General features: G+C 39.3%; 1 protein-coding gene across 3 annotated transcripts; it reads left to right on the top strand.

The window, feature by feature from the left end:
- The first annotated feature begins 269 nt into the window (after positions 1 to 269).
- Positions 270 to 16,190, top strand: LOC122627705. Of its 3 annotated transcripts, none has more exons than XM_043809051.1 (4): positions 270 to 514; positions 15,053 to 15,158; positions 15,249 to 15,492; positions 16,088 to 16,190. In XM_043809051.1, exons 1-3 carry the CDS (start codon positions 414 to 416, stop codon positions 15,465 to 15,467), a joined length of 426 nt encoding a protein of 141 aa, XP_043664986.1. In that variant the 5' UTR covers positions 270 to 413; the 3' UTR covers positions 15,468 to 15,492; positions 16,088 to 16,190. The 3 variants fall into 3 exon arrangements, 1 of the variants encoding a protein (XP_043664986.1); XR_006326916.1 differs by lacking the exon at positions 270 to 514 and adding an exon at positions 13,964 to 14,266; XR_006326917.1 differs by lacking the exon at positions 270 to 514 and adding an exon at positions 13,964 to 14,210.
- The last annotated feature ends 4,442 nt before the right edge of the window (positions 16,191 to 20,632 follow it).

The raw sequence follows: 20,632 nt of genomic DNA on the forward strand, positions 1-20,632 counted from the left end.
CGCTTAAGACGTCGCCCGTTAAATTTTCCGTACGTGTAATCCAATACCGAAAGACGTAGTACACTTTGATGGCGCGTAATTCTCTTGGGCTCCGTTTAATTCCTCGTCGAACAACTTTTCTCTCTCTCTCTCTCTCTCTCTCTCTCTCTCTCTCTCTCTCTTTCTTTCTATCTTTCTTTCTTTCTTTCTGTCTCACTGTCTTTCTTTCTTCTTCTTTCTCTCGTATATGTTATCCACGTCTTATTTAAGTCTTGTCTGTGCGAGCCTTTTCAATGGATCCGAGCACATCACGAATCCAATGTGAAAGAGGAGACCGATAGAAGAGGACGAAAAAAGAAATGAATAAAAATAAGAATAAGAATAAGAATGAGAATAAGAAGATGGAGAAGAAGAAGGAGAAATAGAATGAGAATATGGTCTCGCCTGGTATTATGCGATCTGGGTTCTACGTCAGCGGAACACGAGCCGGTGGACAGAGGCCGGCCCATGTCCGCCATTATCTGATCCGTATGAGGTAAGTTAGTGGGCACGCTCGAGATGTCGTGAAAATATTGCCTCGGTGTACCAAGAGACACGAAGAAGCACCGTGAAAAATTTCTAACCTAATGGATATTTCTTAAATCTTAGACGACGCGTTACCATTTTCATATATTTATATTTACATAATTTTTCTTTTTTTTCTTTCTTTCTATTACGTACAAGTATTAGGTATAAATAAATTATGTATGTATGTATATATAAGAAAGCAATTACGTAGATCTTTCGTAGAAGATATCGATTATTACAGTTAACTGATCTAAAATGTCTTATGATAGATATTACGACGTGTTTTTTTTTTTTTTCTTATATCATCGATAATAACGTGTAATTAAATTGTTAAATTCTTCATAGATGGTTGTCAGAGAAAGAACGGAGGAAAATGAATTAGTTCGTTTTTGAAATCGTTGTCGTCTTTAATAAACAAATCGATCGAGATTCTCGGTAAAAGAGAAGAGAGATTGATTTTATTTGCGATTAGGGGAAAAGTCGTGAGAAATAAAAAGAGACAAAGGTAGGAAGAAGAAGAAGAAGAAGAAGAATGAAGGAAGGAAGGAAGGAAGGAAGGAAGGAAAGAAGGAAGGAAAGAAGGAAGGAAGGAAGGAAGGGCGACGGTATTGTGCGGGGCCCTACTTCATCGAAACACGAGCGGGCAAACAACAGGCCGGCTCCATGTATCCGCCATTGTTTGGCCCATGTGAGGAGGCATGCGGCCATGTTTCCCCCGTGTACCGGGCGACTGGTAAAAAGAGGACGGCGGAAGGGGAGCAGGAGGTGTATGTCGGTGAGCTCGAAGCTGTTGTGGTATTGGTTGGTAAAGGACGAAGGTGGGGATACTCTCAGGGCCCTCTTCTGAGTCAGGAGGCAACAGGATCCCTCACCTACGTATACCTTTCTCGATTTATTTCTGTGTACGTAAATCGAACAGATATGCGTATACACACGCGCGTGTATACACACAAACACACACACACACACAAGTTGATATATATTCACATTTATACATCCAAAGTGAATAGAACGCGTTGGAAGGAGGGCTGGTCGGCTTGGCGAGTAATTATAATCCATAACGATCGGTCCATCAAATCTGATCGCTCGAAGAGGAACCTTTCTGAGGATCGTGGAGTGTGAGGGAGAAAGAAAGAAAAGAAAGAGGAAGAGAGAAGAGAAAAGAAAGAGAGGAGGAGAACCCATCACCTATACACTTATCTACGCGCCTCTTCTCTGACTCGACTGAATGCTACGGCTAAATGAAGCTTTTACACACGGCGCTGGATTGAGTTTGTTATGGGATCAACACTTCCATCCTGCCGTCCTGGCAAGCGTTAGGCTCTTTGCGAGAGCCTAGTATACTGGCCTTCGCGCTGTCTTCTCGACTCTCCTTATAATCGCTTCTTCTAGACTCTACTCGACGAGCAAATAATAGGCCTAACTCTTATTTGCTCTCTTTCTTTTACTTACCCCATCTTCTTCTCCTCTCTTTCCATCGCTTCGTATGCTCCAACACCATCGATGTTAATTCTTTAATAGGAAAGTGTTGCGAGCTGTCTTGAGAAACAAGATTGATACGCTACGAATATACGTGTTGTAGAATATCACGAAGGATAAGTACTGAATTACTACCGGACAGAAGATGCTCGTTGAGCCCTCCGCGAAATAATCTGTTTACGTTCTCAACGACCTTCCTTCGATATTATCATATGGAATTCTCGTAGCGAGGCTACATACGATGTTACGAGGCACGAAGGCGAGGATATTTATTATTGTCGTGAAAAGAAACAAAGAAAAGAATAACAACAGAAAAAGCATCTCTTCGTAGAAACAGGTATGACATCAGTCGTGTGAATACGTAGTAACGATAGTGGCAGTCCTTGGCATTCATGAATCGTAACACGTACCTATACGTTATGTACGTCGATCCGTTAATGGGGAAAGGAGTTGTATTTATGGGTAGGAAGAGGGTGCCGACGACAGATGTTTCATCCCCCCGTCTGACGAGGATAATTGAGTATTGTAAGGGCGACAAGAAAATCAAATTTCGTTGTTGTGTGTATACAGAGGTGGTAGTCTCGGACTATCTCTTTCTCTTTCTTTCTTTCTATCTATCTATGTATCTATCTATCCATCTATCTATCTCTTTTCACGTGGGGCGTACACAATTTTCTCCTCGCTCTTTTTCCTCTTGCGATTTCATAGACGCGTACATGCGCATATAAACACATACACACACACACACACATATAAATTACAAATACTTATACAAACTTATACGTAAACGATCGTCCTCTCTCCCCTTTGTGCGTCTACCGGGAGACATTCGTCATCTCGTTCTTAGCAGATGGAACGCGGCCCATTTGTGACGTTTAGCGAGGCGAATGGACTTCACCGGAGGACAGATGTACTCTCATTGGTCGATCGCAAATCATACCACGTTTTTCTGTACCATCGAGAGGGTGTACGTGCCAAAACGCGGTCGGATATACTTAATGGATGCTTCGTATTATAGGGGAGGGGATGATGTGTTGGCAAATCGAGAACTATTATTGCGATAGAATTCAAAGACGATCGGATTCATAATAGGTATAATATATTATAGTATATTGGGTTGTATAAATAAACCGTTGTCGTACGCACATAACGCAATATAAACATTTCTCGTAAATATAAGATTTATTTTTCTATCAATAAAAAAAAAAAAAAAAAAAATAATAAATAAACGACAAAGATCGAAAGGAAGGAAGATTGAAAGAGGGTTTACGACTTCCTCGAAATAGTTAATCGAACGTAACGGAGAGTCGATCGTTTTATAGTGATTTTAATGAGCGTCGAATTAGGAGCGATTAAATAAAATTTTGTTCGAGCCCGCAACGTCTTAAGGTTCATACGATAGCGCACTTATGGAACGGTTGAACTCGCGCGAAGGAGTTTTAAAAGGCCATTTCGACGCACTTCCGCGTCGTCTAATCAAGCCGCTCTTGATTGTGAGCTGCGTTATTATGTGAAAAGGGCACTTTGACTTGCGGTGGATAGGCCGATAAAAAATACTTTGTGCTTCGTGCGAGTTCGCCAAGATCAGACGAAGCAAGGCTCTCGTGCATTAACGTGCCTCTTATTTTCTTCTTATTTTCCTTGTCGACTCGTTAACAGCGTTGATTTTAATGCACAATATAGGTATTTACGTATATATATGTATACATACACACACACACACACACATATAGATTGACTAAATTTCGAATAGTAAATATAATAAATGCTTTGATATTTAGGTTTGCTTTCGTGAAAGTTAAATTTTTATGACTTTATCTTATATACGTAAAAAACGAAAAATTTTTTTTCTTCAAATTAGAAACAAGATAGTTCGCAATTAGAGATTCGAAAGTAATATAGGTATATCGATGTTATTTGAAGAAAATAATTACTCAGCAAATGTCATTCAAAATAATAGATAATAACTTTCGTTCAATTTCATTCGTTATTCAATTTCGTATTAATGCGTTTATTAATATTCCAATTGAAAAAATAAGATCGTGGCATCATCGTCGTCGTCGTCGTCGTTGTCGTTGTCGTCGTCGTCGTCATCGTTGTGATCGTCACCATCGTTATCGATGGTACTTTCATTTATTAATTTCGCGACTCGAGGATTTAATATTCTCTTCGCACAGTGAACTATACTCGTTTTATTTTTCAACGTGATTGCACGTTGTCCGTGTAAGTATATGTTTGTACGTCGTCGAATATTTGACTCTCTTTCTCTTTCTCACTCTTACTCTCTTTTAAATTTCCTCATATACTAGTCGTTCTCGCTAAGTTAACGTGACCGTTCGCCATTATGCGAAACTTGGCTGCAACACCAGTTACCACGCGATCTCTGTCACCTAATAATGCTCCTCCTAATCGGCCGATAAGGAAACGCACGCAAGTGTCTTTGCATAAATAAAGTCAGGATCTAAGGTAACACGGCTTCCTGCTTCGTGGAGGAAATGGCTGCCGAGAGAAAATGAGAGGAGTTAGGCACGTTATAAACTTATAAGTCACATTAACTGATCGCTCGTTAAATGAACACGAAGACAGCGCTTTGGCGTAATTAAAAGAGAGAGAGAGAGAGAGAGAGAGAGAGAGAGAGAGAGAGAGAGAGAGAGAGAGAGAGAGAAGAAAAAGAAAAAACAGCAAGTGAGTAAGAAGAGGAAGCAAACGAAGAAGAAAAAGAAGAAGAAGAAGAAGTAAGAAAAAAATTCAAAGACACCAAATCTAAATTAACAAATCGCTGGAAGCTCTTTTGAACTTTTCCTATAAATCATTAATACTTCGTTCTTGTCGAGATTCGAGGTTGGAGATTGGAAAAACAGGAGAGCAGAGCCGTCGGCAATGGATCGTTACGCGAAGAAGAGAATTTTCACGTTTGAAGATAGAACGAGAGGAAAGAGAGAAAGAGAGTAATGTTGTTCCAGTGACTCGGCAACAAGAGGTTCGCCTCGAGGAGGCGCTTTACGTGTACACATTTTCTCTCTCTCTCTCTCTCTCTCTCTCTCTCTCTCTCTCTCTTTTTCTGTAGACCAAGACGATATCTACCTGAAAGCGACGAGGCCGAGCACCAGGACGCATGATGCATCGCGGGGCGTGACTGCTTGGACCGAGAGGATTTCGTGGCCGGGATTGTGTTTTGACGTGTTTTGACAAACGGGCGCCATTATACGACCACGAGAAACCCGACGGCGCTTTGAGTGGCTATCCGGACCGATCCGTGCGACCTAGGTGGCCGTTTTACCAAAGAGAAAAGACAGAAGGAGACCGATCCTTGAAGAGAGAAGATAAAGAGAGGCGTGAGGATTCTTACGCATTTACGGTAGTCCACACTTAGCCTTTGTTCCTTTGTCATTTTTCCGACTTTTCTTTAGCCTATCGTTTAGGTACATACCTAAACGTAGTTCGAAAGGATTTAAGAAAATAAGACCACCAGCTCCGACAATAGATCGTCCCTTTGAAATCCAGTTTATTCTTTGCAAAATTATTCGACTCTATTCGATTTTATATTACAATTTCATTCTTATACTTTATACGAAACTGTCGACTTAGCATTCGTATTGTAATCCATAAAAATAACAAATTCATATCGATCCTAATCCACTTGCGATCGTCTTATAAGAACGTTGAATGGCCAGACAGTATTTCCTTCAAGTTTTTCTTTTTATCAAACGTTAAATTTTTGCGTCCCCTCGTTCTCGAAGACGCATTCCAGCTGTCTCGTGTCATCCGAAGAACGAACAGATTTTCTTCTTTAGTCGTGTTTCCTCTTTTTTCCCTTCTTTTTCTTCTTCTTTTCTCCAGGAAGAAAATCTCGACTGTCCTAGCGAACAGCTTGCTAATGCGTTCGCGAAGACGAAGCGCGCGTGTCACACTGCATGGAAATGAAAGAATGGGACGTGTCTCTGATGTATGAGTCTCCTACTCTCTATCTCTTCCTACCGTTCGTCCTTCGTCCTACACCCTACGTGTTCCCTGCTCACATTCGAAAAAGGGAGAAACACCAGACACAGCTGTTACTTTCTCACTCGACTCGCTTCCGCGAGTTTCGATGCCTTTCCTTCGGCTACCTTTTCGTGCTAAGGCGAGTCCTATCGGTGCTGCTACCTTCAGTGAGGTTGAAGAATCAGGAAAGATCGGGAGAACTACGGTGTACTACTACTTGTTCCTTCTCGTAAATTTGATTCTTTTTGTAAACTAGAGGACGTATGAAAATACGACAAACTTTTTGTACATTCTGATTGTTACAGTAGATGTTTAAATATTGATAAAATAAATAATTTATATCGTATCGTAGGCTCGATTCGATATTAGATACGTAAGATGAATTGATTTGGTCGTAGAAAAATTTGTTGAATGTTGTAAAAGTGAAAACCACTAGGAATAATTTTTCTAATCACGTTTTATAACGATTGGCATCGCGATGACTGGCAGACTGCCGTTGTCTGGGCGTAACCAAACAGCTAATCATTTAGAGCGTACGCCCTTTTGCTAGTAATGAATACGTATTACCAAGCCGGAGGGATAAAATACGGATCGTGCGAATACATTATGGACGTAGAGCGAGAGTACTAATGAGATGATTCGATCGATCGTAAATTGGTACATTGTTCTCTTGATTCTAATTTGGTCATATAAATGGTACGTTGAATGAACTGAAACTTTCGAATTACATCGAAAGATATCGTAGAATTTCTAGTAGGTATAAATAAACCGATTATACGTTTACCTCCTGTTGTATGTTTTGCTTTGCAAAATACATACGCATTTTCTAACACTATCGATAAATTGTACGATTAAAAATTGACAGATATCTCACTAACGTCCTAAACGTAACAAGATGGCTAAAGTGACGACACGGGCAAAGACCTACGTCGTATTTTATAAAGTCCTATTTTCTAAACACTTCGTACGCTATCGTTGGATCTTAAAAAGATCACCGAAAAGATCAACGAAGAAGTCGGGAGAGGAGTAAAGAATAAAGTCGAAGCGACCTGTTGGATGCGTTTGTAGTTGGAGGGACAAAAATTCTGGTAGATAACGCGAAGCGATACGAAAATGAGACGTCCTAATGGGGAGGACACGGTGGAAAGGTAAAGAGAAAGGTAGGATGAGTCGGATTTGTCCATGGAAAGGGTATGGTCGAAGATATCGTTGGAGGTCGATGTCGGCGGATCAAGAAAAGGATGTTATGGTGTCGCGAGATAGAGATCGATAGGATACTCGCTTGTTGGCGTGAGTGTGTAGAAGAGAGACAAGGATTAAGAAAAAGCAAAATAAGAAGAAGAGGAAGAAAAGGAAGAAGAAGAAGAAGAGGAAGAAGAAGAAGAGGAAGAAGAAGAAGAAGATAACCATGGGTACCAGAGAAGAAGGCACGCCCCGAATAGTCGACTCGTCCTTTGGATCAGTGCGGTGACATCAATGGTTGCCAACAGGACAGTCAGCATCCAGGATCCTCTTTGGATTCAGGTATAGAACGCGCGCCTTCCCTTTTTTCTTTCCCTTCCCCGTTTCCATCCGTGTAGATCTTTTGAAAGACCCGGCACTTAATAGACCCAAGGGGAAGCCAAGCCGACTTGTTTGGACGTTTGCGGTATAAACAGAGCGACACCTGGTGATCTATGCACTCTATCCTGGCAGGGATGAAACGAACCGCGAAAAAGTCGAAGACTCTTTGGCATTCGGCACGACCAGCTAAGGTACGAGTTACCATGGGGCTCGAAGAAAATCTCGAAGGGGACGTGTCGTGGATTAGAAAGTCGCTAGAATGTTTCTACGATACTCTACTACGATGTTCTGTCGTTCTGGACGTTCGTGAGATCGACTTTGAGATATTGCCTTGATTTCTCGGGACATCTTTTCTATCCTTTTCTCGTATATATGTTGTACGTAACAACGACGATGATCTTTTCGATATAGAAATTTATATCGAAGTTATCGGAATATTTTTTCTCGATATTTATTTACTTGTTGAACGCACAAGTCGATACTAGGAAGGAACTCGGCGCGCTTCGCGTTACATTCTGAACCTCCATTTCTGATTGCCGCTCGAACAACTATTTTTACTCGAACTTCAAAGTTTTTCTTCGGCTAAGTCGATGCATAATTGAGAACGCTTTATATAGATGCGTGTCCTGCATAATATTAAGAACGCAAAGCGTTTTATGGAGACGGCCACCCAAGAGGTATTTCAGGTCCTCTTGCTTTTGCGTCTTCGCCCTTGTGTGACGGGCATAATGCCGGAGCTGATTGGTCTCGAAAGGTTTTCACGTGTTCGTTCTCTGTCCCCGTTGACAATCTTATACAGAGTTCCGACTTTTTTACACGACGTGTAAGGTTCCCATAAACCGTTGAATTACGATACACGCCATGGTTGAGCCTTCAGATTAGACGTGAACGCGCCGCTTCTACGTGCCTTTTTTCGACCGTATTATTACTCCTTCGGCTTTGCTGTTCTTTCTCTTATGTACAATCGAGTGCTAACTTGATTGGCTCGATCAACTTTCCTTTTCTTTTCTTATTTTTTTCTCTTCGTGAGAGAAAACACATACATACATAGATATATTTCGCATTAATTGATACGTCGACACTTAAACGACGTCGATGGATTCTTTCGTTTTTGTTTTCTTTTTCCTTTTCCTCGTTCTTTTTTATTTTCACGAGAAACCTACGGAAACATTCGTTGTTATGCTTGCTTGCTAGCTTTATAAAAAAAAAAAAAAAAAAGGAGAGAGATAAAGAACCAAACTTAATATTTATTAGAACGAAGTACTTTTGAAAAACAACATGTCCCTCTCTCTCTCTCTCTCTCTCTCTCTCCCTGCGTTTGTGCGTGTGTGTGTGTTAATAACTCGTAGGACCACCCAAGAAGAAAGACACGAGCTAGGAAATGATCCTCGAAAGAGAGAAAGAGAGAGAGAGAGAGAGAGAGAAAGAGTTGACAAACTCGCAATGATCGATACACCGATTCGTCCAATGATTCTACCGTTCTTCTCTCAAAGGGAAAAAGAGAGTGAGTAAGAGAGAGAAAGAGAGACCATAGGAGGTCCACCATTTCGGTGCACGGTGTTCCTGAGAATCTCGTCCTGGGAAAGCCATAAAAGGGGATCGACTCGTGCGGATCCAGCGGTCGCGACCGTGGCACGTACCTCGTTCCGCCGATGAGAGGACGAAAAAAATCTCCCTCCCGATTCGGACGCCCTTTAAGCCGATATAAAAATAAAATCTCGACTTTTTATACCCTTTCTACTTTTTCTTTCTCTCTGTCTCTCTCTCTTTCTCTCTATTTTTTTACCTTCTTACCTCCATACCGTATAAGATACGTCGTTGTCGTTGCTTCACATCGGCCGAGTTTCTTCCTCTTTTAGCAAGAAACATTGATCCTTGTACGAATTTCTCTCTCTATCTTTTATCTTATCTCTTCTTCTCTTGTAAAAAAATTCTACTTTTTTATTTAGTCTATGATAAGAAGAGGACTTTTTAGGAATACTTTTTATAGTCAAAATAATCGAATAGATTTCAACTAGACAACCTTTTTCCGATACATTGAACACGAATAGACCAGAGAGAGAGAGTGAGAGAGAGAGAGAGAGAGAGAGAGATTGAGAGAGAATATATACATATATCTTTTTATACGTATATAATAATATAAAGTTAGGATCGTCAGATGGTTTCCAAGCTTCGATCATATGCTCCAAAATCACCGTTTGAATCGATGTTCCAGCTTGATGTAACGAGTAGGTACGGTTAACCCAGGTCTACTATCTACTCTAAACGCGCATAGAATGCGCGTGCGCAAACTCCTCTCGAGGAGGTTACATTTCTGCTCGTAAATCTCGATCGAATGGATTGTTTGCAAACGTGCCCGTTGGGTTAGCAAAGCGGAAGGCTTTACGTTTTACGTGCGGACCGAGAAACTAGTATGGTATAGAATTCGGTGCATCGCAAAAGAGAGACCTTCTCTTTCTTTCTTTCTTCGTTCTCTCTGTCTCTCTCTTTCTCTCTTTTTCTCCTTCTCTTTCTTTTCTAAAGAGCAAAAGAAAAAGAAGGAAAGAAAGGACGAGTGAAAGAAAGAAAGAAAAAAGGAAGAAAACCATTTGTCGCTATAGAGCTGATCTTCCGCATAGTTGACAGGTAAACGAAAGGAAACAGGTAAATGTCGGCTTTGGTGAAGCATCGTTTTGACCAGCTTTTCACACAAGACATTTTGTTAAATGCGGCTTTATTCAAAGCCACCGAAGCTAGCCGCAAAGTCAAAATAAAGTAATTGTTAGCTATTTTTCCACGTGGTTCTCACTTACGCTTGACTTCCTCCGAGATAAATGTAGTGTAAGTATCGTGTTCATGAATCCTATTCTGTCCTTATAATATCTATTGTATAAGCCGAGACTATTCTTAATGCATTTCATTGAATTAAATGTGTGCGTGCGTGGCTGCGTATATACGTGTAAGTAGGTTTTAGAATTTATTTATTCGAACCATCTTACATTCTTGTAATCTGGAATATTTAAGAAATGATAATATTTTTAAGTGATGTAAATTCACAAGATTTTGATACGTTGGGTCGATCTATAATTATCATACGCGTTACGTATCATCTGTGCGTTTAGATATTCTTTATAATTGATAGTATAAAAGAAGATTGAAAAAAAAAAAAACAAGAAAAATCCAGGATAACGAAAGAAGAAGGAGAAGCAGAAGAAGAAGGAAGAAAAGAGAGAGAGAGGGAGAGAGAGAGAGAGAGAGAGAAAAGAAGAGAACAAAAAAGAAAAGATCGAGTGTAATTTGTGACGCCATTGTAAAAGAATACACAATGGGGAGTAACCTTAAAAGAGAAACTCGTATCGTGGCACGTTTCACATGGAAATTTGTGAAACTGACTACGGCTGATTTTCACGCTGCGAGACGAGACGGAGAAAAGAGAAAAAATCCGTGGATATTCCGCGAGAAAATTGTCTTGGACGTTTGAATAATTCTTTGTTGAAAAATTCTTTAGAATCGTTCGTCAGTCTCAGCTGTTTTGCACTTGAATGATCTAATTTTCAAGAGAGGAATTATCAAAAAGCTACATCGACGAGCTTCTTCTTATTTCTTCTTCTTCTTTTTCTTCTTTTCTTTTTTTCGATTCGTCAGATGAAAATTTACGACGCGACGACGACGCTACATGTTCAATGATACTTCGCACTTTCCTTTTTCGAGCTTCTTCTTTTGACGCGAATCAAAACTCGCGCTATAAACGTGCTTTATATATACGTGTGTGTGTCTGTGTGCGTCTGTGTGCGTGTGAGCGCGCACGCGCTTCGCTCGAACGAGATCGTAAAGCGAGAAATTATTTAACGTCGCTATGGCAAGAGATCTCTACACCGGTAAGGATCTCTTTTACCGAACGTAACGCGAGGTCGATAAGATTCTCATAAAATGACAAAAATATATAAACGCATCGAGTACCGCTAAAGCGTAAGGTTCTGGCTTCTCTTTATCTTTACGATCGGTGGACAAACGCGTGGACACACGTAAATATTCGCCTTAGAAATCGCTCTTTGATCGTATCCGGCATGTCATTGAAAAATATCCCGTATTTTAGTACTTTTTTATTTATATATAAAATATATATGTATATATATATATATGTGTGTGTGCATATGAATGTACAGTTTTCATGAATCTTTATACACTTTGTTTTTACAATATTCACTATAATAAAAAAATATATATATATATGTGCATGTGTGTGTGTATACGTGTATTGTACTATAGCCTATTAAATAAATAAATAAAAAGTAAATAAATAAATAAATAGATAAATAAATAAATAAATAAATAGATAAATAAATAAATAAATAAATAAATAAATAAATGTGTTATGGTGTTGCATAAAACCGAGCAAAGCGAGATTCGTGATAAGTCTTTGAAAAAAGGTTGGAGAAAGATGGCAGAGAAGGATGGCAGTGCCTTCGAAAATGTATTCACTCGACGAGAGGGAATAGAAATTAAGGGGGAATAGAGTAGATACCTTTCACTTTGACTGGGCAGCCTGTTTTGCACCTGAATGATCCAATTTTCGAACGCGATCCGTACGATACGTTTAGCGAGTCTAGGACGATCCCCTTTCATGCTTTTCTACTCTCTATGGGAAACAACAAAGAAAACATTTCCTTCCTCTTATAATTGAATAGAAAATGTTCTCTCGAGATTCCTGATTTTTTCTCCTTTTTTCTGTTTTCTTTTTCTTTTTTTTTTTTTTTTTTTCCTCAAGAATTATATCCTTGACTTTTTCACATTTTTCTGCTTTCCTTGTCGACTTATTCCACCGTATAAAATCGTTTCGTTTCTCTATCTCTCACGTGCACACACACACACACTCTATACTATAGTTATCTCCCGGTGACGCGTGTAAATTTCTAAAGGACGAATACTTGAGAATACGAACGAGAACGAACCGTGCGAAAGTCGACCTTATTCTAATTCGAATTTTCGCGCTCGATTCAATTTTTTCTTTTTTCTGTTAAACCGCACGAGGTGCAAAGCAAAGGTATTTTTCAACGAACGAAGATTATCCGGCTCTTGAGAACGACAAAGAGATCACGACTCGTACCGTGAAACTTTGTTCCATTGTACGTGTCTTTTCTTTTTTTTTCTTTTCTCTTTTTTTTTTTTTTCGTGACACCCCGTAGAAATCGAAACGAAGCTTCGTTCTTCATTTGTCGTGGCTGAAGTTTCGTTTCTCATTTCACCATTTAAATTTCAGTACACGATTTTCTTCTCGGATTCTCTTGATTTTTTCATTTTTTTTTTTTTTTTTTTTTTTTTTTTTTGTAATCGTTTACATCATAATGCTTTTCAAGGACCAATCGAATCATCGATAAACTATTTAGTAGATTGAGGGGGTGTTTGACCGAATGGATGCGGAAATGCAAACGAATGTGGATAAAAAATAGTGAGAAAAAGGTTAGTGCCTCATAAAACTTGTTTTTTTTTTTTTCTTTTTATATATACATATGTGTGTGTGTGTGTGTGTATGTGTAAGATCAATTTCAATGTTAAATCTTTTGATTCTTGGAAATATTTTCAAGGAATACGAGAACAATAAGATCATCGTAATCGAAAGATGTATAACATCGATAATCGATTCTGATTTAAAAGTGGGTACAAAGACTGTAATAACGTTACATGAACCAGCGATTTTGAGATCACCAGTGATCTCAATTAACAGTTGCAGCAGTTTGGTCAGTAGTAAAAACTGCGCATGGAGCAGTTGTACTTCGAGTAGTAGTACTTCCTGCGAAAGTGAAACTTCTTCGTGTAACTAAAAATGTTATTGTCTAATCGTGAAAGGTAAATATCTCAATGAATCCTTGATCTCGCTTCGATTATCGATCATTTTTTGTTATATTTCCTTTCCTTCTTTTTTGTATTTCTTCCATCTTCTCTTCCTCTTCATCTCCTTCTTCTTCTTCCCCCGTTTCAACGAAGAAAAATGTCGTATAATCGTTGTTGTCTTAACAAGATGGTAGAACAAGATCGTTCGGTTAATGTAATAAAAAGTATATACCATGATAGGAGGAGCAGTTTGTCCGGTAAGCACGTTTCCAGAAAAAGAAAGAAACGACGAATAAAATGAATACCACCAATATAATCGATCCACTCCCTAATAAAGAGCCATACGACGATCTAACAGGAAAGACTTACGGGGTAAGAAGAAGTAGAGGAGGATCTTACGAGAACGTCAGATTCACGGTAGCTTGTCCGTTCTCGATGGAAAAGAAACAGGACACAAAGGGCGTGCGTCGAAGCGAGGTGGAGAAAGAAGAAGGAGAAGAAGAAGATGAAGAAGATGAAGAAGAAGAAGAAGAAGAAGAATTCAGTGAATGGAGAAAGAAGAAGAAGAAGAAGAAGAAGAAGAAGAAGAGATCGTGCAGATTCGATAGGCAAGTAGCCACGAGCTCGCACGGATCCCAGCGCGATCTTGCTCGCGATCTGTCCAACGTATTTGTGGAAACAAAGGGTACGAGGAGAAGAGTAAGAGAAAGAGGAGGAGCAGGAATAAGAAAGAGAAAGAGAGATGGCTGTTCCGAGCAATGCGAGATACGTTCGATCGAACGAGAAAGGATCAAGAAGGGATCGAGGAACGATCGTCGTCGTTCGTCAACGTAGGTTGCCACGAGTCTTGCTCCACAAATCGAAGGATTAGTTTACCCTTAGTACGGTAATGATTCACTCCTCGTCACGATCATTAAATCTTAGACGATATTATTATCACGATATCTCCTATCTCGACGATAATGAACGTATCACTTGAAAATGAATTATTCTCGTTCTAGTTCTCTTAGAACGTTAGAATTTTCTTCGATGGGATATCGTTACGTCATTTCTATATAAAATTATCGCTGTTTACAGTATCGTTTAATTAAAGATTGCATGACGTATCGCGTACAGTATTTTTCCGTATCACGAATTTGAACGAGTGTTACGGTATTACGATATCATTTCTATGTATCGCGATGATTCTAAATTCTCTTCGTTTCTTGAATCGATCTTTCCTCCTTTCTTCGTTTCCTTTTTTTTATTCCTCCGGAATATTTATACGACTTAGTTATACCGAATTGAAGGAAACAATGCATTTTCAATGCCGACGGTATAAATCACCTGTTTATTTTCAATGGAATTTTTGCATAGAAACCACCGGTTCCATCGCTATAATACGTCTTAATAGACTTATTAAGCGCACTTGTAAGATAAAAGACAATTCCCATTTCCGTAGAACGAGGATACGATCGTGATCTTTGCGATGGCGTCAGTTATTCGCTCGAGAGACAATGCGTTGCGTGAGCGAGGCACGTTTTTACGGATCGTTGACGAGCATAAACCGTGTAACGTTTCTTAACGAGGTGTTCGCGATCGACGCATCTAGATCGGCATACAAATGAGACTTTATTATTATTATATTAATCGAATATACACGATGATACCTCGCGCTTTACACGCTCTTCAGATCGGAGACGCTAGAAGGAGATAGATCGATATCAGAGAAATCGATGGGAGTTACGACGATGGACGAGGAACGAAGCGAACCCAGGACGATCTTAACAAAATTACGGGTATTTCGTATATCCTCGATTATCGAACAATTTTTCCCTCGATTCTTGGAAAATTCATCATGAAATAACGAGGTCTCCTCTTAAACGTAGAAAATACGTATGAGCTGTATCGAGATAATCAAACGTATCTACCATGAAATTTGTCCAAGAAGAGTGATCGGCTTCCGGTGTGACATCAGAAAATGTACCAGCACCCTTTTGGAATGTAGTATGGGACCTTGCAAAAAAGATATCATGGTATTCGAGGTCATCGACCAAAGGAAAATCGATCCTAACATAATATCACAGCCTTTTACGGACGATCATTGATCGATCATATTTATATGGCGATCGTGTACGTACAAATATTTTATTCCTTTTTCTTTTCTTACTTTTATGTTTTTTTTTTATTTTTTTTTTTGGGGGGGGGGGGGGGACTTTATTTTTCTTTTCCTTTTTTCTCTCTGCTTTTTTTCTCTCCTTTTTTTCCTCTCGTTTTTTCTCTCTCTCTTTTCAATACTACTTTCTCGTTAATTGGTACGTTAAAGCGACGAATAAAGCCGATTACGAAGGAAGCAACGAATAAAGCTGTCTTTCTTTTACATGGCTCGGAGAGAAGTTATATTCCTCGTAAGAAGCTTGTCGGCGAATTTAGGACGTCGATAAAACTCTCGTGGGATTTGAGTGAAAGCGCGGAAAAATAAAGCTGTCAGCTCACCGTATTCGACCGTTCTTTTTTTTCTTTTTCTTTCTTTCCTTTTCTCTTTCTCTTTCTCTTTCTCCTTTTCTGTCTTTCTTCCATCTTTCTTTTTTTTCATTTCTATTTTTATCTCTCTTCTTTCTCTCTCTTTTTTTTTTACGTGCTAAGTAGAAATATACATATACATATGTGTATATATATATATATATATATATATATATATATATTTATATGTTATATATCAATCTAGGAACTGGCTATTCACCAAAGCAAATCGACTTTTATCGTTTTATAAGAAGATCTAAGCTATCCTCTTCATTCCGAACGAACGAACGCTCGTATATTCTTCTCGATTTTACCTTGCATTGTATATTGGGTCGAAGAACAAAAAAAAAAAAAGAAAAAAAGAAAAAAAAAGAAAAATGATAAAGAAGAAAAAAAAAAAAAGGAAAAAGTTTTCGTAAATAAAGAAATAATATCATCAAGAATTTTTCGGCTCTCTCTCTATCTTTCTTTATTAAATATCTAAGCGATGAAAAAAGTTGATACTTTATCATACAGTTTTGTTCGATCGACGTGTCCGAGTATACTTAGTGCGTTTTACTTACTTACTTACTTACTTACTTACTTACTTACTTACTTACATACTTACTTACGTGGACTATCGATAAAATCGTGGTCGGTCAAGTGCATCGAGACGTTAGAAAGAATGGACGGACGTGTAACGAGCTTGTGAGTCGGCTCGGTAAAAGGAGTTAATAACGAGCTCGAACGTGCGCCGCTGATTGCCGTTGATTGAAATACACCGCTATAACTTAATATCTCGCCGAGTGGAATTTCTCTTGGTGGAAGAATATGCGCGATTGATTTAAATGAATCGAAGTATACGTATGTATCTACGAAGTATAGGTATATGTAAGAACATACTTATATACAATATATATAAGTATAGGTGAGTACATATGGTATATACATACCAAATATACAAATGTTTGTTATTTATAGATACGTACGTGCGTGTATGTATTTACTCATATATAATATATACACACGTATAAGTGAATACGTACGGTATATATACATATCAAGTATATAAACGTTTTGTTGCTTATAGATAAATGTAGGAGAGAAACGTATAGGGTACGAATAGAAACATATAACGATAAAGTGCTATATGAATCGCGTGTTTTCGTTATTGCCTGATTGAATAATACATGTAACCGAATAGTATTAGACCGGTCGAGAGCGCGACACGCGATGCCCATGACGCCTGTCATGTCGTTCTCGGGTCATACGTCAGCTTTTTGACGAGTTGTTTAGCCCACTCGATTTATCGATCAAGATAAATGCGAGCGCGAGCGCGACCGAGAGCGCGCATTCCTTCGATCGCGAGCAACGTCGTCTACAACGTCGTCGAACGGGTGGATGGATAATATTTTTAAAAGGGTTCTCTCGTTTCGGGTTTCTCTCTCTCTCTCTCTCTCTCTCTCTCTCGCTCCATCTATACGAACTTGAAAGTTTCTTAACACGCGAGAACAAATTTTTTGTCGATCGTTCGATAAGATTGAATTTTTCATATCGACGTAATCCCTCGTCTAGAATTTCTTTTTTAATTAACGACGATCGAGACGATGTTCGTCGGTGAAAAATCTTTCTTTCTTTCTTTCTTTCTGCTTACGAAACCCGTCCGATAAGTTAGAGCCTACGAAAGTAGAACTTTATATCGTTTTTTCTTTTTCTTTATTTTCTTCGATGATGAAAAAATAAAAGATGAGCTGTAATTTTGACGAACAAAGTATCGAGTCGAATATCAAATAGCGATATTTTATGATCGTTGAAGGGAGAATATCTGGAAGGTAAAAGAAACTTGTACGAATTCGAAACGGTTCTTTCGTCCGTCTCGTTCGGTAAGTTTACGCGCGAATTTCAAAGGAGGAAGAATAAACGAGGGAGAAAAAGAGAAAGAGAAAAAGACGGTAACCCGCGCTGCGACATAAATCACAATGAAACGCACGGCTCATTATACTTGCAGGCACTCGTGTAATTGCGACGGCCGTATCTACGCGTATTTACTCCTGAGCGGATCCGCTCGAACCCGTCGAGTGTACTCGACCACTCTCTTCTATTCCATTTTTTTCTCTTCATTCTTTTTTCCTTCTTCCTCTTTTTCCTCTTGGTCTCCTTTGAATTCTGCCGGAAATGCGATGCAAGTCCTCTTCAGTTTCTTTCCTTTCTCTTTTCTATCGTTTTTCTTTTTTATTTCGTTAGTTTCCTGTCGTTACGTTTCGAACGAATATGTTTGACTTTAAAAAAAAAAAAATAAAAGAGAAAAAGAAAAAGAAAAGAAAGAAATATTTTCGATTCGTTATTTCTTCGATGATGTTCTTTTTTGAATTTTTTTTCGTTATGATATCCGTGATATGATAACGAATTCTTCTTCGAATCTTTTCAAACGAAACATTTTTTTTTTTAAGGAAGGATTAAAGAGAGACTAGATCAGTCTCTCTCTCTCTTTCTTTGGATCGGTGCCTAAAACGTGAGAGATCCCATAATAAATTGTCGTGGAGGTATCAATGATCTCTCGTATCCACGTCGTCGTGAAGCGCCGGTTAATGGTCGTATACTTCGAGCCAAGTTCTCTCTCTCTCTCTCTCTCTCTCTCTCTCTCTCTTTATCTCCCGTAGGGTCCGTCAACGTTGAGTAACGATCCATGACGAATTCGGCGTTTTGCACGGCTCGCTTGGACCGCCACGCTTTGGGCCACCGTCCATCGATCCGAGCGTGTCGCTCCATTTACATCGAACGAAGCAAGTTAAACTGACGGATAGATAAAGAGTAACAGAGATAGATAGATAGATCATTTCAATTTAATTCGATAAATTCGAAGATGGAACGTGATGGTTTGTAAGTTCCGTGATAAATCTGTAAAAAGAACTAGAAAGAGTCATTATTATAAATGGCAAATTAGTTCGTACCGATTTTCAGTAGCGATTTTTCACGGACAAGATTTCTTGCTCATTCTTTTTTCTTTATTCTTTTCTTCTTCTTCTTTTTTTTTTTTTTTTTTTTTGACGGAAAAGATTTAAGAAAAAGAAAAGCAAATAACAAAACCAAAAGAAAAAGCATGAAAATTGCGGAACTCTCGCAGCGGGCTATTCGCGTTCTCCTTTCACGACGGGAGAACGAGTTTCACTCGCTTTGTTTCCTCTGCAGAAAATTATACCAGAAGGATATTTTCAAATCCAAGAGTTTTCCGCACAAGATTCCGGTTAAACAAGACGGACGTGTGTGGGTTGGGGAAGACGCGACACCGTCATTTATCAAGATTACTTGAAAGTTTTCTCTCCGTTTTGGGCGAAGACGTTCACGACGACGTTGCGAGAGATGTCTTTCGAAAGTGGTAAGAAACTTTCTAGTTTAGGGGTGGATTATGAATTCTCGTTTAATCCTTTTTGGATCTTCCGTCTTCGTAAACGTTTATCGAATTGTTTCGTTCAAGATAGAAACAGTGTCAAGATAGAAAACGCGATAAGACATAAATAAATATCATCGTTTTACATACGTACAGACACATACACCCTCGATGATATTTCATATTATCAAAAACGACAATTTGATAAAACAATTATCGATCGTGGAAGGAAGTCGAGTAAGTAGCTATTATTCTCCGTTGTCGATTATAGAAAATGTCTTTCTCGTCCCATCTCCGTTTCTTTCTTTCTTTCTTTCTTTCTTTCTTTCCTTCTCTCCTTCTTTTTTTCTTTTTCTTTTCTTTTGAACCAGCACCAGTGTCGATTAACCTCTCGCACCGTGCAACGAGAGCAGATCGTAATTGTAAGATATCGCTGCGGTAACCGTACGACGAGCAAACATCTCGACTTCTTCTCTCTCTCTCTCTCTCTCTTTCTTTCTTAAAGGGATTATCCTGTGAAACTCTTCCCTCTCTTTCCCTCTTACGACTCGTTTCTGGCACGCATAAGGTACAAATAAGAAAGAGAAAGAGGGAAAGAGAGAGAGAGAGAGAGAGAGAGAGAGAGAGAGAGAGAGAGAGAGAAAGAAAGAGAGAGAATCGAGCGATGGTGAACACCTCGCATGGTGGTTTCCACACGCATAATCACCTGTCTCGTCCATCATAAGGCCCCGCGTACCTGGCCAGATGTAATATGCTAGGGCCCACGCAAAACCCGTCCGACATCCCAACGTTTCAACACACGCCTACGATCGGTCGGCTCGCTTTCAAAATGTCGTAAGTCAAATTGCCCCGGAGTGCACCGTTTCATCATCCGGACGCGCGTGCGTTCCGAAGCGCTCCGCTTATAGCGCGAAAGCTATGAGAAAGAGAGAAAGAGAAAGAAAGAGATAGAAAGAAAGAAAGAAAGAAAAAGAGAGAGAGAGAGAGAGAGAGAGAGAGAGAAGCAGCCTATTCACCCAGCTGTATCTCCGGTCAAACGTATAAGATTACCGATTAGGTACCGCAAATACTCGTACTCGTACTCGTACTCGTACTTGTACTTCTTCCTTCTCCTTTTCTTCGAAAGAGAGAGAGAGAGAGAGAGAGAGAGAGAGAGAGAGAGAGAGAGAGAGAAATAGAGAGGACTCCTCGAGTACTTCTCAAGACGGGTAAGAATAGACGGCCGGGGGTGGCGAGTCGCCTTCGAGACGCGTTCGAAATGCTTATGGCGAAGGAAAACGTAGATATGAGTTCTCTCTTTGCTAAAAGCCGACCTATGTACTTATGTATCTTCTTGCCCTTTCACTTATCTATCTACTTATCTCTTTCTCTTCCTTACTCTTT

This window comes from Vespula pensylvanica, chromosome 3 (genome assembly GCF_014466175.1).
Source record: "Vespula pensylvanica isolate Volc-1 chromosome 3, ASM1446617v1, whole genome shotgun sequence".
NCBI lineage: Eukaryota > Metazoa > Arthropoda > Insecta > Hymenoptera > Vespidae > Vespula > Vespula pensylvanica.